Raw genomic sequence first — 23930 nt, forward strand, 5'->3', positions numbered from 1 at the left:
TCTCTGACGCAGCTCCGAGGAGTGCTCTGGAAAACCCCTGCCTCACCCAAGGCCCAGAAATGGAATGTGCTCCCAAATTTGGAGTGACTACATTTAACAAGTGTATCTGCCTGGCAGCTCTCACTTGCTTCCTGTGCAAACCATCCCTGTGTGCTCATGGAAGAAAAAATCTGTTTACAGGCATGACTGCAGCCCATGTATGGGGACATATTACACACTTTTGGGTTTGTGCTTTGTGTTTTTTTAATGAGATGCTGCCCAGATCCTCATCAATCAGGTTTGGGTCTTCTGTTTCACACCAGTATAGTTCTTTTGAATTTCACCATTTATACAGGTCCTTGGAGATTACAGCCCTCCAAGGTTTCCATGCATGGTGTCAGTATTTGCATACAATATATAGTTTTCATCACAAAAAAAAAATGGTAATTTACAGTTGAAGCATGATTTGGACCAAATTTTAAGCAATGTAAGGCAGGTTGTAACCCTGTGTGGGAAGCTACAATGCTATGCTCTCGCCTCTTCAAAACCACTAATTCTGTAAGGGACATCATGGAATTGGTACAAAGAAGGAAGATTGGGAATTGCACAGAAAAATAAAGAAAGACGTGCTCTTCAGTGATTCCTTCAGAGATAGCAGACACAGCTTGTCAATACAGTTCAGTTCATCTTCCCCAAATTATTCCTTTCAAATAGATTTGATAGCAGAGAGGGATTTTTGGTTAAGCTGACTGATCTGTAAGAGGCTTGTGGCCTGCATATTCAACTCTGTAATAAAGTTGTCTAAAGTTGGTATTGACAAAGCACCAGGAAAATACACTGATTTATTGCTTTTTTTACCCCATTATTAATCCTGCATTTTCTTGCTCGTGATGCTGTTACTGTTGAATTTTCAGTAGCATTTACTTTAAACAGAACTGCCCACTCCTCAAAAATGTTCAGACCACAGTCTGTAGGTCTAGCATGTATTTAAAGCCTTTATACATGCCAAATATTGTGTAGCAGCAAACTCAAATCCCTGTACATTGGGCAAGGGCAGCTGTTGACTCAGGTAGGAGCCAAGAGCTGTGCTTGGAGTGCAGCGCCAAGCATGGCTGTGGGACTGCCTCTGGCAGTGCAGGTTCAGCCCAGAGGAAAGACTAGATGGGATTTCTGTGGATCTGGGCCAGAGCTATTCGGCGATTTGGTGATGGTGACCAGTTCTAGACTTGGCTGTGACATGTTTCCATTACTTCTGGCCTTTTTGGGAGGACCTGCTTTCCACAGCACAGTCTGCCTTGGGAGTTGCACAACACTGACCCACAGAGGACACCGTGGATTATTGTTTCCTGATGGCTGCAAGAGTATCCAGAATCTCAAGGGCACTGAGTAGCTGCCCCACATTCTGGTCTGTTTCCTCCTCAGCCACCAATAAGACAATTGTCACGAAAGTTTTGCAGGATCCTGCAGGAAAGGTGATCACACCAGGGCATCTCTTCCCAATAGTATTCTTCAGTATTACATTCTTACATGGTTGATCTGGGCCAACTGGCCCAATACTTTGCTGGTGTGATTCAGGACTATAGCATGAGCAGGAGCTGCTTCTAATAGCAATATGTGTGTGGCAGCCCTGCTTTGGAGACTAGCTCAATTTCACAGTATGGTCGCACATTTTATCAATCAGTCAGTCTCTGAGCCAAAGAGTGAGCCCACTGATGTTTAGCTTAGTACAACTACAGCCTCTGGGACAGATTTCTCTTCAAAGAGTACTTTTCTCTCTTTCCAAGAGATCTCCCCTTCTCCTGCCTGTACTCTCCTGCCTCCACAATCTTAGTTAAATCTTCTGTCACCATCTCCATGTCTGGGGATTTGCAGAGGGAGCTGAGGTGCAAAACCATGTAAGGGCACATGTAAGTTCCCTCTTCTGTTATGCCTGGCAGTAAAAATAGCCTGTGCAGAATGTATGGATTGAGTTTCCCTTCCCAGAACAATGTCTCTTTCTACTCTTCTCAATGTGCAGGTGGCCATCCAAGGATGACACTCTCTGCTTCACACCCTGACTTCCTTCTGGAGTAGCCATGTATGTTAAGGAGTGTTTTGATTTTCTAGAGCTTAATGATGGTGTCAGAAAGGTTGAGCCTTTATAGGTGAAAATCAGGGGGGTAGGCCAACAAGTCAGATAACTTGGTGGAAATCTGTTAGAGCTCACCATCCAGGGTGAAGAGGCAGATGAAAGACTCTATAAGCAGCTGAGCATTTCACAATTGCTAGTCCTTGTTCTTGTGGGGGACTTCAACTTAACAGATGTCTCCAAAAACAGCAGAGAGAAAGCAGTTGAGAAGGTTCCTGAAGTGTGCAGCTCAACAGAGAGTGTTGGCTGGAACTTGGGAAAAAAAGAGAGTTTATGACCTGTGGAAGAAGGGGCAGGAAACTCAGGAGGACAGGAATGTCATGAAGTTTTATGGCTGGAGAAAATTAGAAGGGCCAAAGCCCAGATATAACTTTACCTGTCAACTACCACACAATAAAAAAATCCTTCTTAAATAAATCAGCAACAAATGGAGGGCTAAGGAGAATCTCCATCCTTTATTGGATGCCAGAGGAAACACAGTGACAAAGGATGAAAGTAAAGGCTGAGGTACTTATTGCCTTGTTTGCCTCAGTCCTGAGTAGAAGACCACAAGTCTTACAAGAAGCAGCTGAAGGAGCTGGGGTTGTCTAGCCCCAGCTCTGGAGAAAAGAAGGCCCAAGGGAGACCTTATTGCTCTGAAAGGAGATTGTAGCCAGATGAGAGTTGGCAAATTCTAGGTAACAAGCAACAGGATAAGGAAATTGCCTCAGCTGGGGCCAGGAAAGGTTCAGAGTGGATATTTGGAAAACTTTCTTTGCTGTGGTGAAGACATGGTAATCAAGCTTTGGAAAAGCCTGCCCAGGAAAATGGTGAAGTCACCATCCCTAGTGGTATTTAAAAGGACCATGTAGATGTGGCACTTAGAGACATGGTTTACTAGTGGGCTTGGCAGTGCTGGGTTAACTTGATGATCTTTCCTAAGGATTCCTTTCCAAACAATGGTATGATTATATGGTTCTTCAGAATGACAGTGAAGCTGAATATTTTTCATCACTATGAAAAGTCCATCAGCAGCATAAATAAGCACAAGCAAGCTCTCCTAGGTTGCTTGTGATTTTAAGGTTATGAAACATTGAAAACATTCTGAAGTGAGAGGACGTGTGGGTTGCAGAACAGCAGTAAAAACCCACAGAACTGCACAGCAATTGAGACATGATGGGACCTTTTCATGTGACGGGGGATCAGAAATAGTAGCTCAGCCTGTTCACCAGATTACATTGTAGCAGTTGCTCACTATTAGATTGACTGTTACAGCTTTGCAGCTGAAATTACTCTTTCCTTCAAGTAAATTCCTAGTTAGCTCCCTAAGTCCCAGCTGCTTTTGGAGTGTCTACTTACAGTAAAACCCACCACTGGCAAAATTCAGGTAGATGCAGCTAATGAAACCAGTTCAGTTGCCTCCCATGCTAAACCTTTCATTTTTAAGGTCATCAGTCTTCCTGCAGAGATGACAGAAACTCTCCTTGTTTCTTTCTAGCACAGCTCAACCAGGCAGGACTTTGTGGCCTGTTTGGCAGATGTGAGGGACAGTCACTCCTGCCTTGCAGAAGACTGTGATAGCATAGGCCTGTGGCATCTTTATATCCAGCAGTGTTTTCCCTTCCTGACATTTGCATTCCCTTCCTCCCACATCCTGCTGTTGCAGAGTGCATAAGGAACATAGCAGCAGCCACACTGGATTAGGCCAAAGACTTCTATCCTGCTTCTTCAGGGGGCATGTGCAGATAAATAAATATTTTAAAACACTTTAAAATGACAACTACAATTTGGGTCCTAAGTTTAATTTACTCCTAAAGTTGTCTTAGGCTTTCTGCTAAAAGAGAGTATAAAATATATGATTCTATTGGATTTAGGCACAAAAGCTAACAAGTGACAGGTGGAATTCTAATGCATTTAAAAATAAACCTCAATTTCTAATACAATTTGCTTCCAATCTTAGTAAAAGAGAGATAGTGTAAAAAAATTACAGTTTTACTGTAATTTATTCCAATACTAATTGGAATAAATGCAATCTTAGAATAGTATCAGAACAAATATTCTAGACATGATAGAATGCTTTCAATTTATTTCTACAGTTTCCATATAGAAATGTATTTAAGCTAATATATATATATACATTCAGTAAATAAGCAGCCTTTGTGTGTAAAGTAACCCGGTACTTCACCACATCCTGTAATTTAATCTAGCTGGTATGAACACAAGCTCTTCTGATCTGTAGCAACTATCACTATCTTAGTGTAGATCTCATACTCCCTATCTGTTGTGCTAAAAAACCTGTAATTAGAGGGCTTAAGCTAGTCTTATTGAATTATATTATTTTTCCTCCCTAAACCAAAGATACATCAATCTCAGTTTCCTTCTTTCTGTGTACTTTTGCATCTATATTTTGATTAGAAATCTTATGTTTTCAAAAGAGAAAAGAGTCTGTGTTTAGTAGATTTAAAGCCATTCTAATTCAATCTGAGTGCAGAAAAAAGGCATTTCCAGAGCATTTTAACTGAAAGGTGAGTCTAAGTTCACTTGGGCTCAGGCTGCCACACATGCTGCCCCTAAGTTCAGCAAAGTGTAACAGAACATGGAAAATTTTGGAGGTTGCATTTCTTTTCCACTGTGCTAATGTCACCACTATAGGATTTTTAGTTGCTGAAAACGTGGGTTAGCCTCAAGACTCTCTTCCCCTTCTCATCCCATCTAACAAGTAAGAAAAACAAATTTGGCAGCCAGATAGATACTTGGTCTCTCTGGTCTCACCATGTGCATTGTAATAAATCACTGTAAAATCTCTAACTGTGCCTCCTTCCCTGCATACATCTGGTCTCAGAAGAATTCAGGCAGAGACAATTTCCCATAAACAGGGCATTGACAGGTAGCTGCCTGTCACTGTCCTTTTAGGAATGTCTGTCTTCTGATTTACCAGAGGAAACATTGGGTACTCACCCTTCATCCACCAAGGAACAAGTGCACGTCAGGTGATACTGGCAAGCAGATGGATGTTTGTGCTTCAGTTTATTCCTGCTACACCCTCTTCTGGTAACTTGCTGTCTGCCCACACATGGGATTGCAGATTTATTAGATTACACTGCAAATTCATTAGATTGCAAATTCATTAGATTACACTGCCAAGAAGTGGGCCTCACAATAACAAAATGTCTATTCCAAAAGACCCAAGGTGCCCTTCAGACACGTGTACTAGACACATGAACATCTCCCAAACTGGCCTGCTTGTCAGATTTTTAGTCTGATTTTAGAGTCTGTATTTTTATCCTGCCAATGGTTTATTAACCTTTTTGTTACAAGTAGCTTCTAGTAGTCTTTGTTATATTCACACCAGATTCACAGCAGAAGAATCTAGGCTAAATTTTTTCATTTACATTTTCTTCTGCATGACATCTCCCAAAGGTTTTTCAGTGGCGTTGTTTCAGGGAGATGGAGTTGCCACGGCTGGTCTGTACATCAGGCTCTGGTTCTTTGCATGACCCAGGCTGTATAGTGAGTCCAGTGAGGCCAAGACTACAGGATTTGGCCTCCACTTTGCTCCACAAAGAACATTGACTTTGCAGGAATCATTACGTTGTATGTGCAGTGGATGAGATGCATCATAATAATGCAGTAATTATTTTAAAGATGCTTGTCACTTTGACTACTTCAGCAAAAATATTCAGGGTTGTTTGCTCTTGTTTTGGGAATGATCGAGAAAAATCAATAATCATTCATAAGCCTCTCAAATTAAATGGTTTCCATTAAGTACCAGATGCCAGTACAGCTTTTTGTGGATAGACTTGTCTATAGATATCCATATATAAAATAATAGTATATTTTCAGAGTGGCACCAGCATAAACCATTTGCATTATATGAGCTGTATCTCAATCAGATTTTGGCTGGGATAAATGTGAATTCTTAACTCCTCACTCACTGCTCCAGAAAACCAAACAAGTAGTGCAGCCATTTTAAGCAGAAAATGAATGCTTTTATACCTAATAATCTCCTGAGTGTGAATTGGCTCAAGAAATTCCAAGACTTGGCACTCAATGTAAGCACTCAGTGGAGGAACTCCAGTTAACTGAACAAAAGTATAAATCTGTCCAGAGCCAGTAGGAGCAAATCTACAACAAATGTAAACCAGTAGAAGGAGACAGAGCCACATTGTATGGGAATGCAGAGCACAATCTGTACTGCATTAATGCTCTACATGGTTACAATCTTCTACAAACAGAGTTGGCTGAATCTGAACATTGATCAGCACATGTTGCATTTTCCTTTGATCTTGTAATTGAAACAAAATATTGTGTTTAGGAAATAAGACCCTGGCAACAATTTCTACCCAACATTTGGCAAATCAATTAGTCTATCAATCAAATCCCCTATCTGTATTTCCTGGTCTGTGACATGTGAATACTGAGGTAAGAATGAACTAAACATATATTAAGTGCTCTAACCTCCTTGTAGACATTTGGCATACTAGAATTGCAAAGTATTATTCTGTTTAGGAGTGCAGGTCTTGCTAATTCTCTGTTACCCTTCAGACTGTTCCATTTTTTAATATTTTTAAAAGAAAACTCCCCTAAATTCTCTTTTATTTACAGTGCATATTTTTGTGCTTGTACTAGTAAAAATGAGCATGAGGAAATAATTAAGACTGTGTTTTTTGAAAATAAGAAATGTCTATGAAAATGCAGTGAAAAATTTTATTATTACAACAAAATATTTGCATACAGTAGGGATACCATTCTCTACCCCAGTGATTCTACTACCTGTATGTGTCCCACATATGGCTGAAAGGCTCTTAAATAATCCCTGTGTTTGCTGCTTTTATAATACTCATTTGCAGCCACTTTTGATTGAAACTGAGAAGTTAAACTTTCAAATCTCTTGCAGGAAAAGGAGGCAAGATGTAAACAAGTAACAATGTCATCTGAAGATTTTTAGATATGCTTCCAACTGGGACTAGGGAGAAAGACTCTCATTTGCAGTACACACTGATCTAGTTAGAATTGACACAGTATAGCACTTAGATGATGTAAACCAGCTTATTAAAAGGAAGCTCACTTTTGTGGTATTTTTTAAAGTATTGAAGGTGCAGGGAAGTGCACCGAAGCTAGGTAAGATCCCCAAGTTCTACTCCTGCTTCCCCTAGAGATATAACTCTACTTTCCCCAGCCTTGAACTTGTCCTTCTCCAGATAGGACCTGTTTTTCTCTTCCTCTAGACACTCTGTTGTTAAGCAAGCCAGCTCAGCACATTTCCTTCAAGCAACCAGCCAAACCTTAGTCAGCCACATGCAGGCTCCTGGTAACCTACAGCTGAGAGGAGGCCCTCTTCGACTATGATGAAGGACTCCAGTGATCTTATCTTGGAGGGGATAGGCTGCAAAACGTAATTTACAATAATCTCCAGATGAGCTTGAATAATCTCCAGGAGGCAAAAAGAGGTCTTTGGCAAGTAATGGCAATACTGTTGATGCAGATACTGACTTCTGCTTTACTATTTATCAGAATGTAAATCTGTAAAATGTGGATCTTATCTTTTGGAGCCACAGATGTGTTGGTACAATCTTCCAGTCAGTGAGCTCTTGCAGTGGAGAAATATTAATCCACTGCATTTTGAACCTAGATTTATTTGCTGAAATCTTATAGAATCCTAGAATAGCTTGGGTTGGAAGGGACCTTAGGGATCCTCTAGTTCCAATCCCCTGCCATTGGCAGGGATACCTTCCACTGGACCAGGCTGCTTAGAGCCCCTCCAGCCGGGCCTGGAACACTTCAAGGGATGGGACATTTGCTTCTCTGAACAACCTGCTCCAGTGCCTCACCACCCTCACAGTCAAGAATTTTTTCCTAATACCTAATCTAAAACTATGCTTGCTTTGGATCCATTCCCTCTTGTCCTGTCATGACATGTCCTTGTAAAATGTCCCGCTCTTTCTTGTGGGTTCCCTTCAGGAACTGGAGGCAGCAAATAGATCACCCCTAAGCCACTTTTCCAGGCTGAACAATCAATTCCCTCGTAGAAGAGGTGCTCTGTCTTTCCAATCCCTGTGGTAGCCTCGTCCGGACTTGTGGAGAAACACAGTGGAAAACACAGCCAATAACACAACTGGAAACCAACTCTCACTTGAGGGTGAGGTGAAGATGTGCAGTGTCAGGCAGGAACCAGTGCCGATCCCCTGGAATGACTCCATGCAATCTCTGGCTTTTGGAGACCATCTCTATACACAGTTTGTGTCTCCTTTTTTCCAGGAAGCAACTGCAAGAGCTTGGGAACAGCTGGAGATATGTCATGCTGGCTGTTTACCTTCTCCACTCAGAGGAGCCAGCCGCTGGAAAGCAAGTTTCTGCTTTAAAAGAGCATCTCCCTCCCCACTGTAGAATCCCAGAAGATAAGGGTCCAATGTATGTCTCAAACGCTGATAACTGGATGGCTGTGAAACCAATGAATCAGACAGGAATCCCATCAGACAAGAATTCTTGGTAATAGCAAAAGACTGTTGGTATTAACACACTGTGAAGAAGAACAAGTTGTGACTGGAGAAGGGGGTCATGAGGAGGTAGGGTACCACTTTTCTCAGATAAATATCCTTGCTTAAGTTCTTGGAGATAAGCACAACAAACCACAATGCAAGCAGAGGAATGAGGCCAAGACGGGCATGGGCTGTAGGAGGGATCAAGACCCTTGATAGAACAGACTGCATGAGAACTAATTTACATAGAAAGAGAGAAATGAGTCTTCAGGGCAGGGAAACCTATCCATAAAAAGGTATCCCTGCCCTGAACATTAGTTGGATCCCTTTCTCTTTCCCTGTCTTTCTCTCTCTCTTTCCCCTTTAATTCTTCCTTTCTCTCTTCCCTGTGCCCCTTCCCCTTTCTGCAAAACCCCCTGCCGTGCGCTTTTCGTGCATGTCCGGGACTAACTTACACCAACTCCTATGCCGAGTGCATGATTTCCTAATCAAATCTTCCGGTTGTTTGCGGGCCCTATTGCCTGGCTCCCTTTCGACCAAGCGCATTTACGAGATTGGAATCGTTTCCCCTTAAGGCTGGCTCGCCAGACCGCCACTTCCGCATCCCGCTCCGCTCCCTGACGTCACCGCCGGTGGCGGGCGCGGGTCCCGCCCCACCGTTGCCGTGCCCGGGAGCCGCACGCGGTGCTCGGCCGCCCGCCCGCAGGTAAGAGCGGCCACCCCCCAGCTGTGCCCCTGGCGACTTCCTGTGGCTTTAGGCCTTTCCCGAGGCCTTGGGAAGCGGGGAAGCGTGCTGTCGGGAGGCTGTGCGTGCGTCGTGGGCGCTGCAGGCGTTGCTGGTGAGCATTATAAACGAGGTTTATGGAATCACAGCGTGATTTGGGGTGGAAGGGATTTTAAAGATCGTGTCGTTCCAACCCCTCTGCTATGGACAGGGACACCTTCCACTAGGCGAGGTTGCTTAGAGCTCCATCCGGCCTGGCCTTGAATGTTTAATATATGACATGTTTACGACTTGCTCACGTGTACGTGAGAAGAAGAACATGGACTGCAGGCTTTTTTTGAGGATGGACGTTCTGTAGGCAGTAAACAGTTACATTCCTGTTAAAAATTGGGAAAATAGTGTTGCAACTTGAGGAGCCTTGAGAACTTTGCTAAGTTTTTCAAAAAGAAGGTACAGCGTGCATATACCGGCCGTGAGCACAGTTAAGCAGCACCTAACGAAGGGCAGGTAGTATTTAAAGTTATGAGTATCTTGTAATGAAATTTCTGTAGCTCTTATGTTGCTGCTAAGGTGAAAATGTCCCCTTCCTTGTCACTTTGCCACAGCTTTCTGACCACAAGCTTAGTTGCTGCCAGCATTGTGGAATGGACTTCCACTAGCAAATTAAACTTTAAATGCTGCCAATTAAAAGGCCTCATTTTGAGACAAACAAAAATGGAAGAACTGGACTTTAGAATCAACACTGAAATGTGTCTGGCTCATTTCTTGGTTTTAAAAGTATAAAAAAACCCACGTCAAATCTAAAATACCTGGCTATTGCTAATCCTGTGGCAGTATGACCATTGGTAAGGAAATGAGAAAACACTCAACCCAAGGCTCTTCTCCAGAGTGTGAGAAACTTGAAGTTGGTAGAATTTTCAGGCTTCATGTCACAAAAGCAGTGTACAAGTTACACAAACCTTTATGATAAGTGCCTTTCTCTTTGAAGTGGCCTAAGATTTTTAGCATTGTTTTTTCCTTTGTGATCTGCTTTTCCTCTAAATAAATAAACAGTACACCAGAATGGACTGGCCACCATAGCTCCAGGTAGATGTTTTTTCCCGCATCAGTAAAATTGATGCTAAGAACACAAACATCTCACAATTACTAAATTATATTGAACCAAAAAATGGGTAAACATGCTTCTAATAGTGAACAGCCAAATAAAAATAATAGCACTGCCAAATAAGAACCAGTCAAAAATACATTTTGAATTGCTGTTCAAAATGGTACAGAGAGGCACTACACAAATTGCAAATACAGAAAATGGCATTTTAGTAAAGGGAAGTGCTTTTACATGTATTGTGGAACCAGTGGCTAAAGGAAACTAGGTCAGCAGTTTGAAAGGATTGGAAAAACCTCTTGGCTTTAATTCTGGATATTCATAATAATGGTGCTGATACCAGTGGAGAGTGGCAGCAGGTTTAAGAAGTAGTAAACTCTCCATAGTTTACAAGTATACAGGAGGTGCAAACTGCAGGCAGGTAATTTCCTGTTTGCTGGAAATTTGGTAGGACAGAAGTATTCATTATTGATTGTTGTCCCCACTGTGTGTAAACTGATTTGTCCAAGGAAACAGTCTTTAGCTGCACAAGAAGTTCCTGGTAGGTTCAGTGCCAAGAAAAGGATATGTTTTAAAGACCAGTTTAGAGACACAAATTTAGTGTCACTTTAGAGTGAACATGAACTGAAGTGTGGCAGCATATCTGAGTGTGGGAGCTTTTATGAAAACCTCTCATGAAGAAGTGTTCTGCACATACCTGAAGAAAGCTGTTTTTTTAATTGTACTTATGCTGGTTGTACTGATGGGTTGGAGATGAACAAGAAACAGGTTATATTGGATTTGTTCATAAAAAGAAGCCACTAAGCCACTGTGTCATCCAAGATGTGGAATTTGGGACAATTGATTACAGAGAGTAAAAGTGTTTTATGAATTTTGCAGATGGAGTTGAAGTTTTACATGAGTGGATATAGATGGGGCTGTGGTGAATGAGGGATGTTTAATCCAAGCTGTTTTCCCATAGGATATCCACTATTGGCTGAAGTATAAATGAGCCTATAATACTATTCTCTCCCTTAAAATTTTAATCTTTTAAAACAGATTAGAATAAACTTTGCAAATCTGCTGAAGCTCAAGTGACTCAGTGGCATCAGCAAAAGATTGACAAGTGTGAGCTGTTTTGTAGGATGGCTCTGTGTAGGATTTTTTGGTGGCTGGAGCCTGGATTTGAAGGCAGGGATTTCTTGAGGGCTGTTTACCAGTTGTACTATAGTGCAAATTATGCCCCACATAACTACCGTGGCTTGAGTTGGGATATTTTTAAGGGGATCAAGATAAGCCTACTAGTGTATACATGATATTTAATTGTAGGCTTTTTTACTTCTGCAATGGAAATCTTTCTTGCAAACAGAACTGTGAGTTTGCATTGCAAGAGTTCTCTAATTGTAGAGATTTGCTCTCCAGCTGCCCCAAGCAGGCTTGAAAGGACAAAGCAAAGCAGACCTGTGGGCACAGTGATGACTAGTGGGCAAGTAATTATTTATTATGAGCAATAATACGTGTCTGTCACAGATTACAGCCTTTTGTACTCAGAACTTTGCAAACATGGATTTCTCTGCCCTAAGGAGGTTTGTGGCCAAAGAACTTAATTCTCATCTCTGGTAGCTTTAAATTTAAAATGCTCATTGTTCTGTTGCCCTACAGCCACAGCAGTAAACTACAGTGTTAGAGAAGTTACACACTTTGCTGCACCTGCACATCAGCTGCATTCACTGCAGGTTGTGAGTCAGAACACACGAGAGGGAGGACAGTGCCAGTTTTCAGGAGCTGACAGAGATGGTTTGTCATATCGATGACGTTCGTGTGTTTATTTTGAATTTCAGAGCGGTTTTATATGTCCTGACTGAAAGGTTTTGGGTTTGTTTTTGTTTTCTCTAGTTTGTTTTTTTCCTCCATGCAATCAGTAAATATCCATGAAAAGAAGAAATAATTTAATTACCTAATCTGATTTTTATTAGGTGAAAAATCTGAAAAAATAAAGGATCTGAGCTAAGTATGAAGAAAAGGCCTTTTAGTGTTTAAGGAATAGGCAAGAATTAACATGATGAGTAAATTGCAATATTTAGCAGAATGCTAAATCGCTTTTTGTCTTCTGTTTACATGTTACAAAATATCCCAAACTTGCAGTTTTAATTCCACTTGAAAACCACATGCATGATGCTAACACTGAGCATTTTTCATTTCTGCTCGAGTGGTTTCTTATTACCATGTTGACAGATGCATGTAGCTTCTACTATGTTCACCATGTATCTTCAGTAAAATCTCTCATAGAGGTACTTATGGCCTAATTAGAGTTTATATCTTTCAGTATGGGGCTTTGCGGGGGGGGCAGAGGGGGGGGTGTGAGCAGGGAGGGAAGTTTGGTTTTGCTTTCTAAGCAGCTGGCAATTGCTTTCTAAGGCTTGTGTTAAATCACCTCTAGATATATTAAAAGATTATTCATAAAAGCCACCTGAAAATTGACTACTGTTTGCTAGTAGTATTGTCCACAACCATCTGTATTCTGTTTCTTTTTATTTAAAATACAACCAAGTTAAATGCCATATGAAGGTATCTTAGATTAATAGCCATGTTAACACTACAGCAAACTGCTTTTGATTGTCACTTGTGTAGTTGTTTTTATCGAGTCTGCAGAAGATGACATATTTTCTCTTTCTCCTTTTCATATTTGTGTCTTTTCTGTGGTTCATTAATAATGTCTGATATTTCCCTCCCTTTCTGCAGTTTGTATTACCTACTTTGGTTTATAGTATATTGATATGTTGACTGCAAAGAGAACAAGGTGTTCCTTGTGTTCTAAGCAGAAAATGCAGTCATCTTTCTGAATAAATGAGAATTTATTCAGAATTTTTCAGAAATTTCAGAATATTCAGAAATTTTGTACCTATGGAAACTAACAAACATTTTTTTTAAACAGACCTAAATGCAATGCATAAATTTTCTCATGAAATTCGTTTACTTTTGCAATCTAAAGTCCTTTTCTTCCTCAAATACATATTCTTATGGGGTTTTTCCCCAAAAACGACATGGCAGCTCAGGGTTATTAAAAAGGAAGTTTGTTTCTGGTCAGTTTGTGTTAGGAAGTTGTACAACATTTTTCATCAGTTTTTTTGCCTCTGTGTCCTTAATCAAAGTAGTCAATTTCTTTTGTATTTATGTTTATGGGTTATGAACCTTTCTTTGCATTCTCAAAATTTTAAAGTGTTACCATTGCACAACTACAGGTTATGTGTTATGCATCATAGGTCTTATTGCTTGATAATGAAAATTCTATCTTATTTCCTTTAGAATTCCCCATTGTTTGCCTTACCTAGCTAGAATTTTTCATTACTTCTCTTATCTGAATATTTCTACTATCCTTAATTTTTAAAGTGAGAACTCAGTCCCAAATAAAATCTGGTTGAAAGTCAATAAATTCAAATAAGAAAATCTGTCTAATTAACATTGTCTTCAGGGACTGACTTAAGTTTTTGCTTATTCAAAATACAAAAATAAACACTTGAAGAACTTTGAGGAAAATTTTGTTTGTTATTTAATAACTGAAACATAACTACTGAGGGCAGTATAGCTTTTGGGTGTATGTTTAGAGAGTCATGGAGTTCCCCGCTATCTTTGGCTTTGTCATTGTGCAGGTGTGAGTACACAACCCATGTGTTGACTTTGGCAGAAACAGTTTTTTGGAGTTTCTAGTGTACACGTTTTTAATGTAGTTTGCTCAAAATTATTTAAGGCTGTTGACTTGCCTCATTGTTGGCATGTTTAGAGATTACTTATGCTGAAACAACAGTGTAACGGAAATACAGACAGAGGTCTCTACACAGCAGGAGTAGGAACTTGCTAGTTCCTGTTGAAGTGAACAGAAAACACAAGTTTAATAATTTCTTCCCGCTCCCCAGGCAGAAGCAGCAGACTTATCAGTGAATGGTTCTTTACACAGGCTAAAGGGCAGCCTTCTTCCATTGAAGTTCGGTTGTTGGAGGTTAAGATTTTTCCTTTTCTTTCTTTTTTCTTTCATGGAATTTTGTCCCATTTGTTGTAAGAGACAATAACAACCGATACTTATGGGAGACAAAAGAAATGGCCAAGGTGGGGGAAGGGTGCGGCTGCCTATTCTCTTACCTGAGGGGCTTTTTCTTGGGAAGGGCAGAGATATGGTGAGATTCTGGCTGGGGCGTGAGGGGCTGGGCTTCGCCCCGGCTCTCTCTCTCTCGGCATCGGAGGAGGGACAGAGGAACAGTCGGTCTGTGGTCGCTGCCCGGAGGATTTGCTGCCACTACAGAGCTTTTGTCCTCCCACTGCTTCTCCTACCTCAGGTCAGCCTTTGCTCGTAAGAGCAGCTGATGAACTGGGACCTAATTAACACCCGATCCGGCTGGAAAGGACCCTCACCATCTACTGGGGTACCTCAGGGGAAAACCCGGGACCCGACCCTCTCCCCCTTCCCGGAGGGCGCGTCTCCCCGGCTGCGTGTGGCAGCTGCTGCAGAGGAGCCCGGCTGCTGCTGCCCAGACTCTCCGTTTTCCGACGCTGCCTCGGGCTTTTTTGCTACACTTTTACCTAGCACCCCGTGTCCACCCGACCTCCCCGAAGCTCCTGCTAAAGCTGCGGGGTTTTCCGTTACATTTTCTTTTGCCCCCGGGTGTGCCTGCCTCTACAGTCCCAGCCGCCGCTCCGAGGTTCCTGCTGCAGCCCTCTTCGCCATCCAGCCCGCCCGCCATTACCACGTGAGGGAGACGCGGCTGAGCTCGCGCCGCTGCGCCCCTGCCGGCGCGGGGATCCGCCGTGCCCGGCCGGGAGCCACCAGCGCCCCTGCCGGCTGTGGCTGGAACTGCACCGAAGGGGAAAGTGCCCGACAGCCGAGAGAGGCTCCAACTGGGTTTGTGGTTCTGTTTGGTGTTTTTGTGTTCTGCCATTGTTGTTTTTGTTTGCCTTCTTATCCGTATACATACTAGTAAAGGTCTATTATTCCTTTCCCATATCTTTGCCTGAAATCCCCTTAATTTCAAATTTATAATAATTTGGAGGGAAGTGGGTCATATTTTTCCATTCCAAGGGAGGTTCCTGCCTTCATTGGCAAACACCTGCCTTTCAAACCAAGACAGATTTTTCCCTTTCCTGGCTAATAGTGTTGAGTAAATAAATATTCAGTAAATATGAGGATAAGCATAATTCTTTCTGGTTCGTGAGACAGCAATGATAGCAAAATGTATTTCAGACTGTATTTGTTATCTTTTCCTTCTATGCTCCTATTCTGCTTCTGTCTTATTCCTTAATTCTAACTTGGTATACTGAAAAGAATTTCAAATATGTGACTGCTTATCCTTGTAAACCAGCTCCAGTTAATTTTGGTAACACATACTTGCTATAGGCTTTTGTTAGTTCTCTTTTTTGTTCTTGCTGGTGCTGGATACACTGATTAAGGGAGAGAGAGAAGTTGGAATTTATCACTGTGTTCATGCCTGCCTGTCAAATCAAGACCATAGTAGGTTAAGTATTGCAGTGATGGAAAGATCTGTAAGTGATTGTTGGATTGGATTACCCCTCTTCCTGTTTGTGTAAGTGTAGGTAACATGTGTTGACAGACACCTTCTTACCAAACTTGGCTGTATTAACAACTAGGAAAATATAGTTTCTTTTGTAATTTTGAGGGGTTTTTAATGCTGTATTATATGACCAAAAGTTAATAACAAACATTGTTTCTGAACCCTTTTAATCAACCTAACATGGCAGATTATAAAGCAGGTGGTTAGGAGAGTAGAACGAAACACAAGAAGTGTTATTGTGAATGTCAGAAATAATTGTATTGGTATTTTGCCTTTCTGTGGGCAGCATCTTGTGGATCCAGCTCAGCTTTCTTCCTTGGGTCTGCCACAGCTGACAGAAGTAATACTTATGTATGTGGTGTGTGGCTTACATGCTGGGGTGGGGAGGGGACCTTTACCATGGCTGGCATTGTGATTCTGTACTCAGTGTGAAAACCAGCTCTGACCAGGATGAGCAGTCATGCAGCTGAGTAGGATTATAATTCTTAACTGTGCAAACAATAGCAGTGCAACTGGGCTTGTTAACTGCCTGATCATATTTCTGAAATCACGTGGTGTGGTTAAAACTGAAGTTGCAGGCAAGCTTGAGTAGCTCCACACCATTTTTTCTCCCAATTGTCTTCCTTTTTGACCTCCAAGAGACAATATAAATAAAAATAAACCTCTCTCACACATCCCTGCTCTTGCCAGGGAAAGGGAAAGATCAAATCATTATCTAAAACAAACTGCAGTGATGTGACAGCTCTTTGCTGTTTGTACTGACTGTGTGGCTTGGTGTTCATTGATAAAGTGCAGTCTCTTTGATTTCTGTTCCCTCTCTCTGTACTCAGCACCTGGAGAGTGGGATTATCACACTTTAGTCCAAGAAAAGTCTGCAGTGATCCAGGTGTTCCCACTTTTCTTGATTCAGCTCACCAAATAGGCAGGAAAAATTACATATTTCTTCTCTTTTTTCCTTAGAACATTCGAAAAGTTGGTGCTCAGTAGATATTGTAGAAAATAACATAGCTCTAAGTAACATTTACTCCCCAAGATAATACCTGATTTATGATACGAGAGGAATTAAAGATATTGATTATAAACTAGCAGCCAGATGGCTTGGCAGTAGCCATACCATGGTACTGTGAATTCTGGGAACAAAAAAAGGGTGCTTTGGGATTTTTCACATCTTATTTCCTAGTTGCACTGATGTGTTGACAAGATTGCAAGAGTATTCTGAAATCCCAAAATCAACTCAGCTTTGCTACAGGTAGAGTTATATTGGGGATTATAATACCCCATAGGGACTTCAGAAAGCTGGATACAGGGTTCACAAGAAGAATTTTTTGGATCTACTGCTAAATGAACTGACCATGACATAACTGGTGCTGAAGTAATGTCTCTTTCTAAGAGAGACTGTATCCCCATTGGTTTGGTTTGTAGTTTGGGGTTTTTTTCGGTTAGTTAGATAGTTTTGGTTTTGTTTTTCCTGGTATCCTGCCTGCTGCTTGGTGTAGCTCTTTATATAGTGTGATTTATAGAACACCTCTTTTAAACATGCAAATAATTTCTTTCTATCACAGATTATAAAAGCTAAATACTGTTTTAGAACCGTTGCAAGAATAGGCACTAAAGTTGTGCAAATTGTAATGATCCGTCATGCCATTTTGCACAGGAGTTAGGAGATATCCCTGAAATGGCAGAACCTTTTACAATGTTGCTGCTGGCATTATCTGCAAGAAACTCTTCACATGTAGGCATTTCTTATAATGTTTAATGAATGAATGCTAATGCTTTGTGTTGTAAATTGCAGTCTTTAAAGTACCTACAGTCTGTAGGTACTTAATGAAATGATTATTATTTTTGTTTCCACTTTCCAGATGGAAATGTCAGAAGATGATAATAACATGGAAGAATACCCCACTGAAATTCATGATTATCTCACAGCATTTGAAAAGTCTCTTGGTTCTGTAGATGAGATGCTGAAGACAATGATGTCAGTTTCTAGGAGTGAGCTTTTGCAAAAGGTAAGTTATCTTCCTTTTTAAACTCTTTTCCTTGTTAATACACAAATACTTGAGAGTCTGAACTGAAATAACAGGGTCTGTTAGGCCAACCACTGCGCTGAGAAATAACAAAAGTGACACTCCTACGCTTGACACTTACTGTTAAGTCCTTACATTTCTAAGAAATCTAGATGGTCTTACAAGCTCAACAATGCAACACATGCTCTTCCAAGCTGATAAGTGATAACTTTACCAGTGTGTGGAAGAACGGCTACGTGACAGAGGCCACGTTCTGGACCAAGAATCGGGAGGAGGCAGCTAATCTGGGTCCCTGCACCTGCAAAACACTGTGTCCTTGACCATAGCTGTGGTACAATAACAAGTAGTGAGAGAGACATGAGAAAAGAAAGATGTAACCCCTAAGGTATGAGGAAGAGCTGATATTGTAGTATAGCCAATAGATTGCTTAGCTTGCAGAATATGTATGAGCTTATTACTTGTTGTGCATAAAAGTCTGATGATGCTCTCTTCAATAAACGAAGCTTGCTAAACACTCATATTGAGCGTCCAAGTTTCCCTCACCGCGACACCAGTGAGACATTTAGCTCAGGGACATTATAGCTTATTCCTGACCTTCCTTAACATGCTTGTCCATAATGGAGAGGTCACTCACATTTTTGATTGAGACTTCTTCACAGCAAACTGAATGGAACTGATGTACCCAGCAGGATGTGAAGGTGAACTGGCAGAAGTGAGAATTGATCTGATTCCAGAAGTCTAGACTTGTAGAACCTGAGCTGTCTCCTCTAGCTATGCTATAAGTCTGCAAAATGTGACTTTTTTTTAGAGCAAGGTAGTGCCTGAGAATTTCATATAAGCGTCTCTGTCTTATAACATTTAAAGCCTAATGTGTAATTTGTTTCTGTAGGGCAAGAAAAAGGCAACACATGAGGGAACTTCTTTATCCTGTGAGGATTTCTTACACAAATAAATTATGAAGAAAACGGTCTTGACAACACAGATCTTTTTACAGTATCCATGTTAGAATAGTGAGCTCTACAATGATATTATTAGAGTTTCTGGAAGTCGTGTAGGACTAAAATAATAAATTGACTTAGACAGTCAAGGGAAACAAAAACCCTTTCATTACCTTTATCCTTCCTTTGCTTTATATCCATAAGTATTCTGACATGCGTTGAAGACACGGTCTGCCATGTGTCATGTTAACATTCATTGATTGTATATTGATGTTTGTGTTTCAGCAACTTTTAAACTTTTTTTCCCCTTCCATTGATAGCAACAACTATTTTGAATTAAGTTTCTGTGGAAAAAAAGGGACTTTATTTCTGACTATGGGAACAGTAGTCTTAAGAGATACATGCTAAGGGATTGTGCTTTTGGTGTATGGGACTGTGGCGTTTAACTTCAGACTGGGAGAATTACACGAATACTTGGAGAGGAGAGAATGAATGGTCCTGTGATGGCATGGAAATAAGGCATAAACACAGTCTCAGTGAACTTGTGATGCAAAAACATGCTCCTTCAGTGTGTATTCTTTTATGAATACATTTGCAATTATAAAATGTGCACATTACCACAATCTATGCATATCTTGCTTAAAAATCTTCAAATATAATGTTTTTTTTTTCATTCTAGTTAGATCCTCTTGAGCAAGCAAAGCTGGATCTGGTTTCGGTGTACACATTAAATTCTATGTTCTGGGGTAAGTATGTGGTGTAAAGAAAAACGTAGTATTTATGATTAGCAGTCAAACATCTAGACAGCCACAAACACTAAATAATCATATCTCATAGCCAAATAATTAAAAACTTGTAATTACCCTGAGTACCCACATTATTGCCAACCATAGGGTAAATGATGTTGAAATTCTGAATCAAAAATCTATATTTAGAAAAGCTAATTTTGTACGTGCGTGAGTATGTTTCTGGTTCCTTTGTGGCAGTCTTTTCTGTTCTTTAAAGGACTGAAAGTTTAACCATTTTAGTTGTTAAATTTTAACCATTTTAGTTGTTGGGGGTATTTTAGCTGCAATATTTAATAATAATAGTTTGTCAGATACTTAATGACACTGTTAACAATTCTTACTAATGATTTTATGTGGAAGCCTTGGTTTTCCTATGTGACTGCTTGATAGGGTCTTCAGTCATAGATAGCTTTCAATTTCAAAACAAGCTTGTTTTTTTTCTTGTAGTATACTTGGCTACCCAGGGAATCAATCCAAAGGAACATCCAGTGAAACAAGAGCTGGTGAGTTGCGTACACTACACGTGTCCTACTTGTGTAGGATGGTTAGCCCAAATGGAAGTTTAAAAATGTTTATATCTACATTTCAAAATGATACATTGCTCTAATAGCATGCATATGCTACATGGTGTTATAAACTACTTATATGCCCTGCTGGGCTCTTTAAATTAAGAAAGTAATTTTTTTACTTTTAAAGAGTACTGTTTAAAATAAAGTTGTAGAGTCTGCTGAAATTATAAAAGGATGATGAATGATATCATCTTATCTTTTCTTTTTTTCCACCTTTGGTCGAGAATTGGATTCTGTGCAGAGCAACTTTTCACTTGTATCTGTTAAATGGAAAAGTGTTACAGGCCTGATAATAATTTATAACTTCTAGTATGGCATTTTTTTCCTTATAAATACTTGGAATCATGTTAATCTCTGAGGCTGCCTTTTCTTACTTTTGTATGACTCTAAAAGTACAGTGTGGTTGATTTACTAGTGAAGACGGGAAAGTGCCCCCCTCCCCCTTCCAAGCCCTTCAATAATTCATTTTCTCAGCAGTAAAGAATCCAGTTCCGCAACAAAGCTAAAAGCTTTTTTGGCACCAGTTGTATGTGTATTGTCCAGTAATTCTGCATTAGTGACATATTTACGACCTATAATAAATCTTTAGTTTTGTCTTTATATTCCATTTTGATGCATGACTACAGTAAAGAAAGCCAGCTATCTTGAAAATTCTGCTGACTTAAAAATCTGAATCATTTAGCCTGAAGAAAAAATAGAAATCCAAACTTCTCACTACTCATTTTAATTCCTGAATAAATGAAAATATTGAATCTCAGCAGATGTGAAATAGTTAGCTTAAATATAATCCTTGCATTACCAGTGGAAGGGGAGAGAGGACTAAAAATGTAGAAAGCTAGCCTGAATAACAAGAATACTTCTATTTTAAAATTTGCGAGGTTTTCAGTAGTCTAGACTGTATCATATTAAAAAATGCATCAGTTAATACTTTGTGAGCTTTGTGTCAGTTTTTTGTTCCTCCTATATCATGTAGTGTTTGAATATCATGTTAATTTAGTGATACTATGAACTTTTATCTCTTCTGCTGTGAGTATTTTATGTATTTTGTATTTTGCTTCACAACTGCTGTTTTAGCTCTGAAGAAAGATTGAATATTTTCATAGCCTTATTTCTTACTCAGATCTCTTTTCCTTTTGCAAGTATCAAGGTTGAATGAATGCACATTTCTTCCTTCTAAAGACATTGTGATGTTCTTATTCATGTGGAAAGGGAATTAAAAAAGACTTTCTGTCATGATTATTTTGTTTGTAGAATTGCTCTCCTTGTGTACATACAGGTATTCAAACTGTATTAATAAAACTCACACTCAGGCTATCAGAATTAATTTCTTTTGTCAAGTTGACATTTTCCAGCTCCTTTTTCCCATGTTAATACATGTAGGTTTGCCATCTGTTCTCATTAGCCATCTCAGTCACCAAAGAAATATTATGTCCGATCATGATTTCAGACCCTCTAAAGCCCTCCTTGTTAAAGCTGTGTTTTTGATACAGAAGGAGTGGCCAAGTTTTTGACAGTCGCTTAAAATGATCACTGAAGAGTTGAAAATCAGTTCTGTAGTGTAAGTCTTGTAACTTTTGTTCCAGATTCAAAGAGGTGGCAATGGCTGTGAGAAATGTGAGAAATATCAAAATTTATTTTAGCAACATCCAAACATATTCTGTTAATCCACATTCATAATTCAGGTATCAGAGCACTACATATATGTGTATATATATTACTGTTGTTTGTATGACCATAACATCCAAAGGCCCTACAGTTAAAGGCTATATTAGGCTAAATATGTAGACTTGAAATCTGTAAACCAAATTGTTAAATATTTTGCAGAGTTACTGTAAGTGTACTCCCTTGTCAGTGAAGAGAAGCAGGCACTTATCAGAGGGAGATTCCTATCATCTTAAAGCTGCTTACTACCCTCTCAAAGTAATTTTCTTTATTTGTTGCAGGAGCAGATGAGGATGACTAGGCACATAAATGAGATTGTTAAGCTGGGAGGGTATACTTCTGTGGGGCTGAGTCCAAGTTGTGGTTTGGTCAAAAAAACCCCCATAAACACCAAATAATTGATAGGTCATATAGGCATGCCCTTTTCCCTGGAAATAGCCTGTATTGTTATTTATGGCCATAAAATGAACTTCTGATATGGCTGGAAATTCATCAGGTTGCCCTAAATAAGTTCTTTAATAAGACCTCTTGACCATTTCAGGAACTTAAGCCCTAAACTTCTGGGGTACAGACATGTGTGATGCTTGTACCATCTTTGATTTTGTGTAAGATGCCTTTTTAGCTTTGCTTGGACTTGCTGATTCTGTTTTTTTTTGTGGACAGTAGTTAGGTAGTATAATGCATCCATAAATATGTCAAATACCTAAATATTATTTTGGCATCTTTGTGTAGGTCAAACTCCAAACTGAGTTCAGTATTTTATTTTCTAACTTTGCTTGCAAGGACAGTTCCCATATCTCTGCAAATTAAATGCAGAGTCTGCATGTCTGTAGGACTTTGTGTTCCTGTTATAGTGGGTGTCATGCAGATGTGTGGTAGGTACCTGTGATGGAAAATATGCTAAAGGAAAGTCTCAAGTTTGCAAAGGGCCTGGTATATTTATTTAAGTAATACTATTCTTCTAGGTATTATAGTTCTAGAAGTGTATAGTGTGGAGAACTTCTACTCGTCGATTCATTTTAGCAGTAATCTTGGGAGAATGGTTTGAAATACTTTTCCTTTTTTTTTCTCCCTAGGAGAGAATAAGAACATACATGAACAAGGTCAAAGAAATAGCAGACAAGAAAAAGGCATCCAAACTTGATAAAGGAGCTGCTTCTAGATTTGTAAAAAATGCGCTCTGGGAACCAAATGCAGAAAATGAATATACTTCCAAATCTCCTGTTAAAGGAAAAAAGAGACAAAAGGACTAAATCTATTTTTCCCCTCATAAGAATTGTGGACACCTAGAACTTACTTGGAAATGTTTTGCATACTGCATGCATCTCATAGAAGAGCTGTATAACAGATTAATTTATACTTACAAATTTTACAGGATTGTATTTTGTCCAGAACATTTGTCACTGCGGTGATCACATTTAATGTGTATCTAAAAGTGCCATTTGATGCACATTGGACATTTCATTACTCACATGATAATAACCTGACATATACTTGCTGGTAATAAATACTAGTGATGTTTTGTTTATAATGCCTATGAATTCAATTTTTAAATGATTTGTTGACACTTTTTTGTCAATCAATCTCCTCAATATTAAAAAGTTTCGAACACTGCTATCCAGTCTGTGGTGTTTATGAAAGAGCATTGTGTGAAATGCCTTAGTTTTAGAGTTTTGTAAGCCTTATTCATTGTATTAAACTCTTTTCAACTTGAAGGTGTGCAATATTTCCTTACTTCTGTTGCCTCTGAGAAAGCAGGGCTTCAAGGGCCACAAGCAAACACCCTGGATTCTGCTCTAAGCCCTTGTGTCTAGTCAGTGAAAAAGTTACATATCCCCTAAGGCAATTTGTGGGGTCGAAAGAAAAGGAGCAGGCTGGGGATGGGTATTAGGAAACAGCACATGCAGGAGCTTGATCGAATTTTGGCTGCAGTGCTCCTCCCTTAGTGCTAATGCTGGGAGAAATGTGCTCTGGGGTGGTAAGAGTGTGGCCATCTATTGGTATTTCTCAAGTCTTCA

The 23930-nt window shown here is 39.9% G+C and overlaps 1 protein-coding gene and 1 long non-coding RNA gene across 4 annotated transcripts; one reads left to right on the top strand and one right to left on the bottom strand.

Annotated features, from left to right (window-relative positions):
* Nucleotides 1–6779: 6779 nt before the first annotated feature.
* Nucleotides 6780–9147, bottom strand: LOC136554411 (uncharacterized). Its single transcript, XR_010783323.1, has 2 exons — nucleotides 9021–9147; nucleotides 6780–8526 (listed from the first exon to the last, which is right to left on the bottom strand). It is a non-coding gene; the product is annotated as an uncharacterized lncRNA (long non-coding RNA).
* An 18-nt stretch (nucleotides 9148–9165) lies between these two features.
* On the top strand, nucleotides 9166–23627 carry C1D (C1D nuclear receptor corepressor). Of its 3 annotated transcripts, none has more exons than XM_066546333.1 (5): nucleotides 9166–9271; nucleotides 17791–17937; nucleotides 19573–19639; nucleotides 20129–20184; nucleotides 22989–23627. In XM_066546333.1, exons 2-5 carry the CDS (start codon nucleotides 17791–17793, stop codon nucleotides 23163–23165), a joined length of 447 nt encoding a protein of 148 aa, XP_066402430.1. In that variant the 5' UTR covers nucleotides 9166–9271; the 3' UTR covers nucleotides 23166–23627. The 3 variants fall into 3 exon arrangements, with proteins under 3 accessions (XP_066402430.1, XP_066402429.1, XP_066402431.1); XM_066546332.1 differs by having other exon boundaries at nucleotides 9199–9404; XM_066546334.1 differs by lacking the exon at nucleotides 9166–9271 and adding an exon at nucleotides 14716–15264.
* Nucleotides 23628–23930: the final 303 nt, after the last annotated feature.

The sequence above is a fragment of the Molothrus aeneus genome, chromosome 3, assembly GCF_037042795.1.
Source record: "Molothrus aeneus isolate 106 chromosome 3, BPBGC_Maene_1.0, whole genome shotgun sequence".
Lineage (NCBI taxonomy): Eukaryota > Metazoa > Chordata > Aves > Passeriformes > Icteridae > Molothrus > Molothrus aeneus.

What these genes read in the sequence shown, in the direction of transcription:
- C1D (XM_066546333.1), top strand. Translation starts at nt 17,791, where the DNA reads ATGGAAATGTCAGAAGATGATAATAACATGGAAGAATACCCCACTGAA. An exon ending in GGAGTGAGCTTTTGCAAAAG is followed by an intron (nt 17,938 to 19,572) that starts GTAAGTTATCTT and finishes TTTTCATTCTAG; the next exon opens with TTAGATCCTCTTGAGCAAGC. An exon ending in ATTAAATTCTATGTTCTGGG is followed by an intron (nt 19,640 to 20,128) that starts GTAAGTATGTGG and finishes TTTTTCTTGTAG; the next exon opens with TATACTTGGCTACCCAGGGA.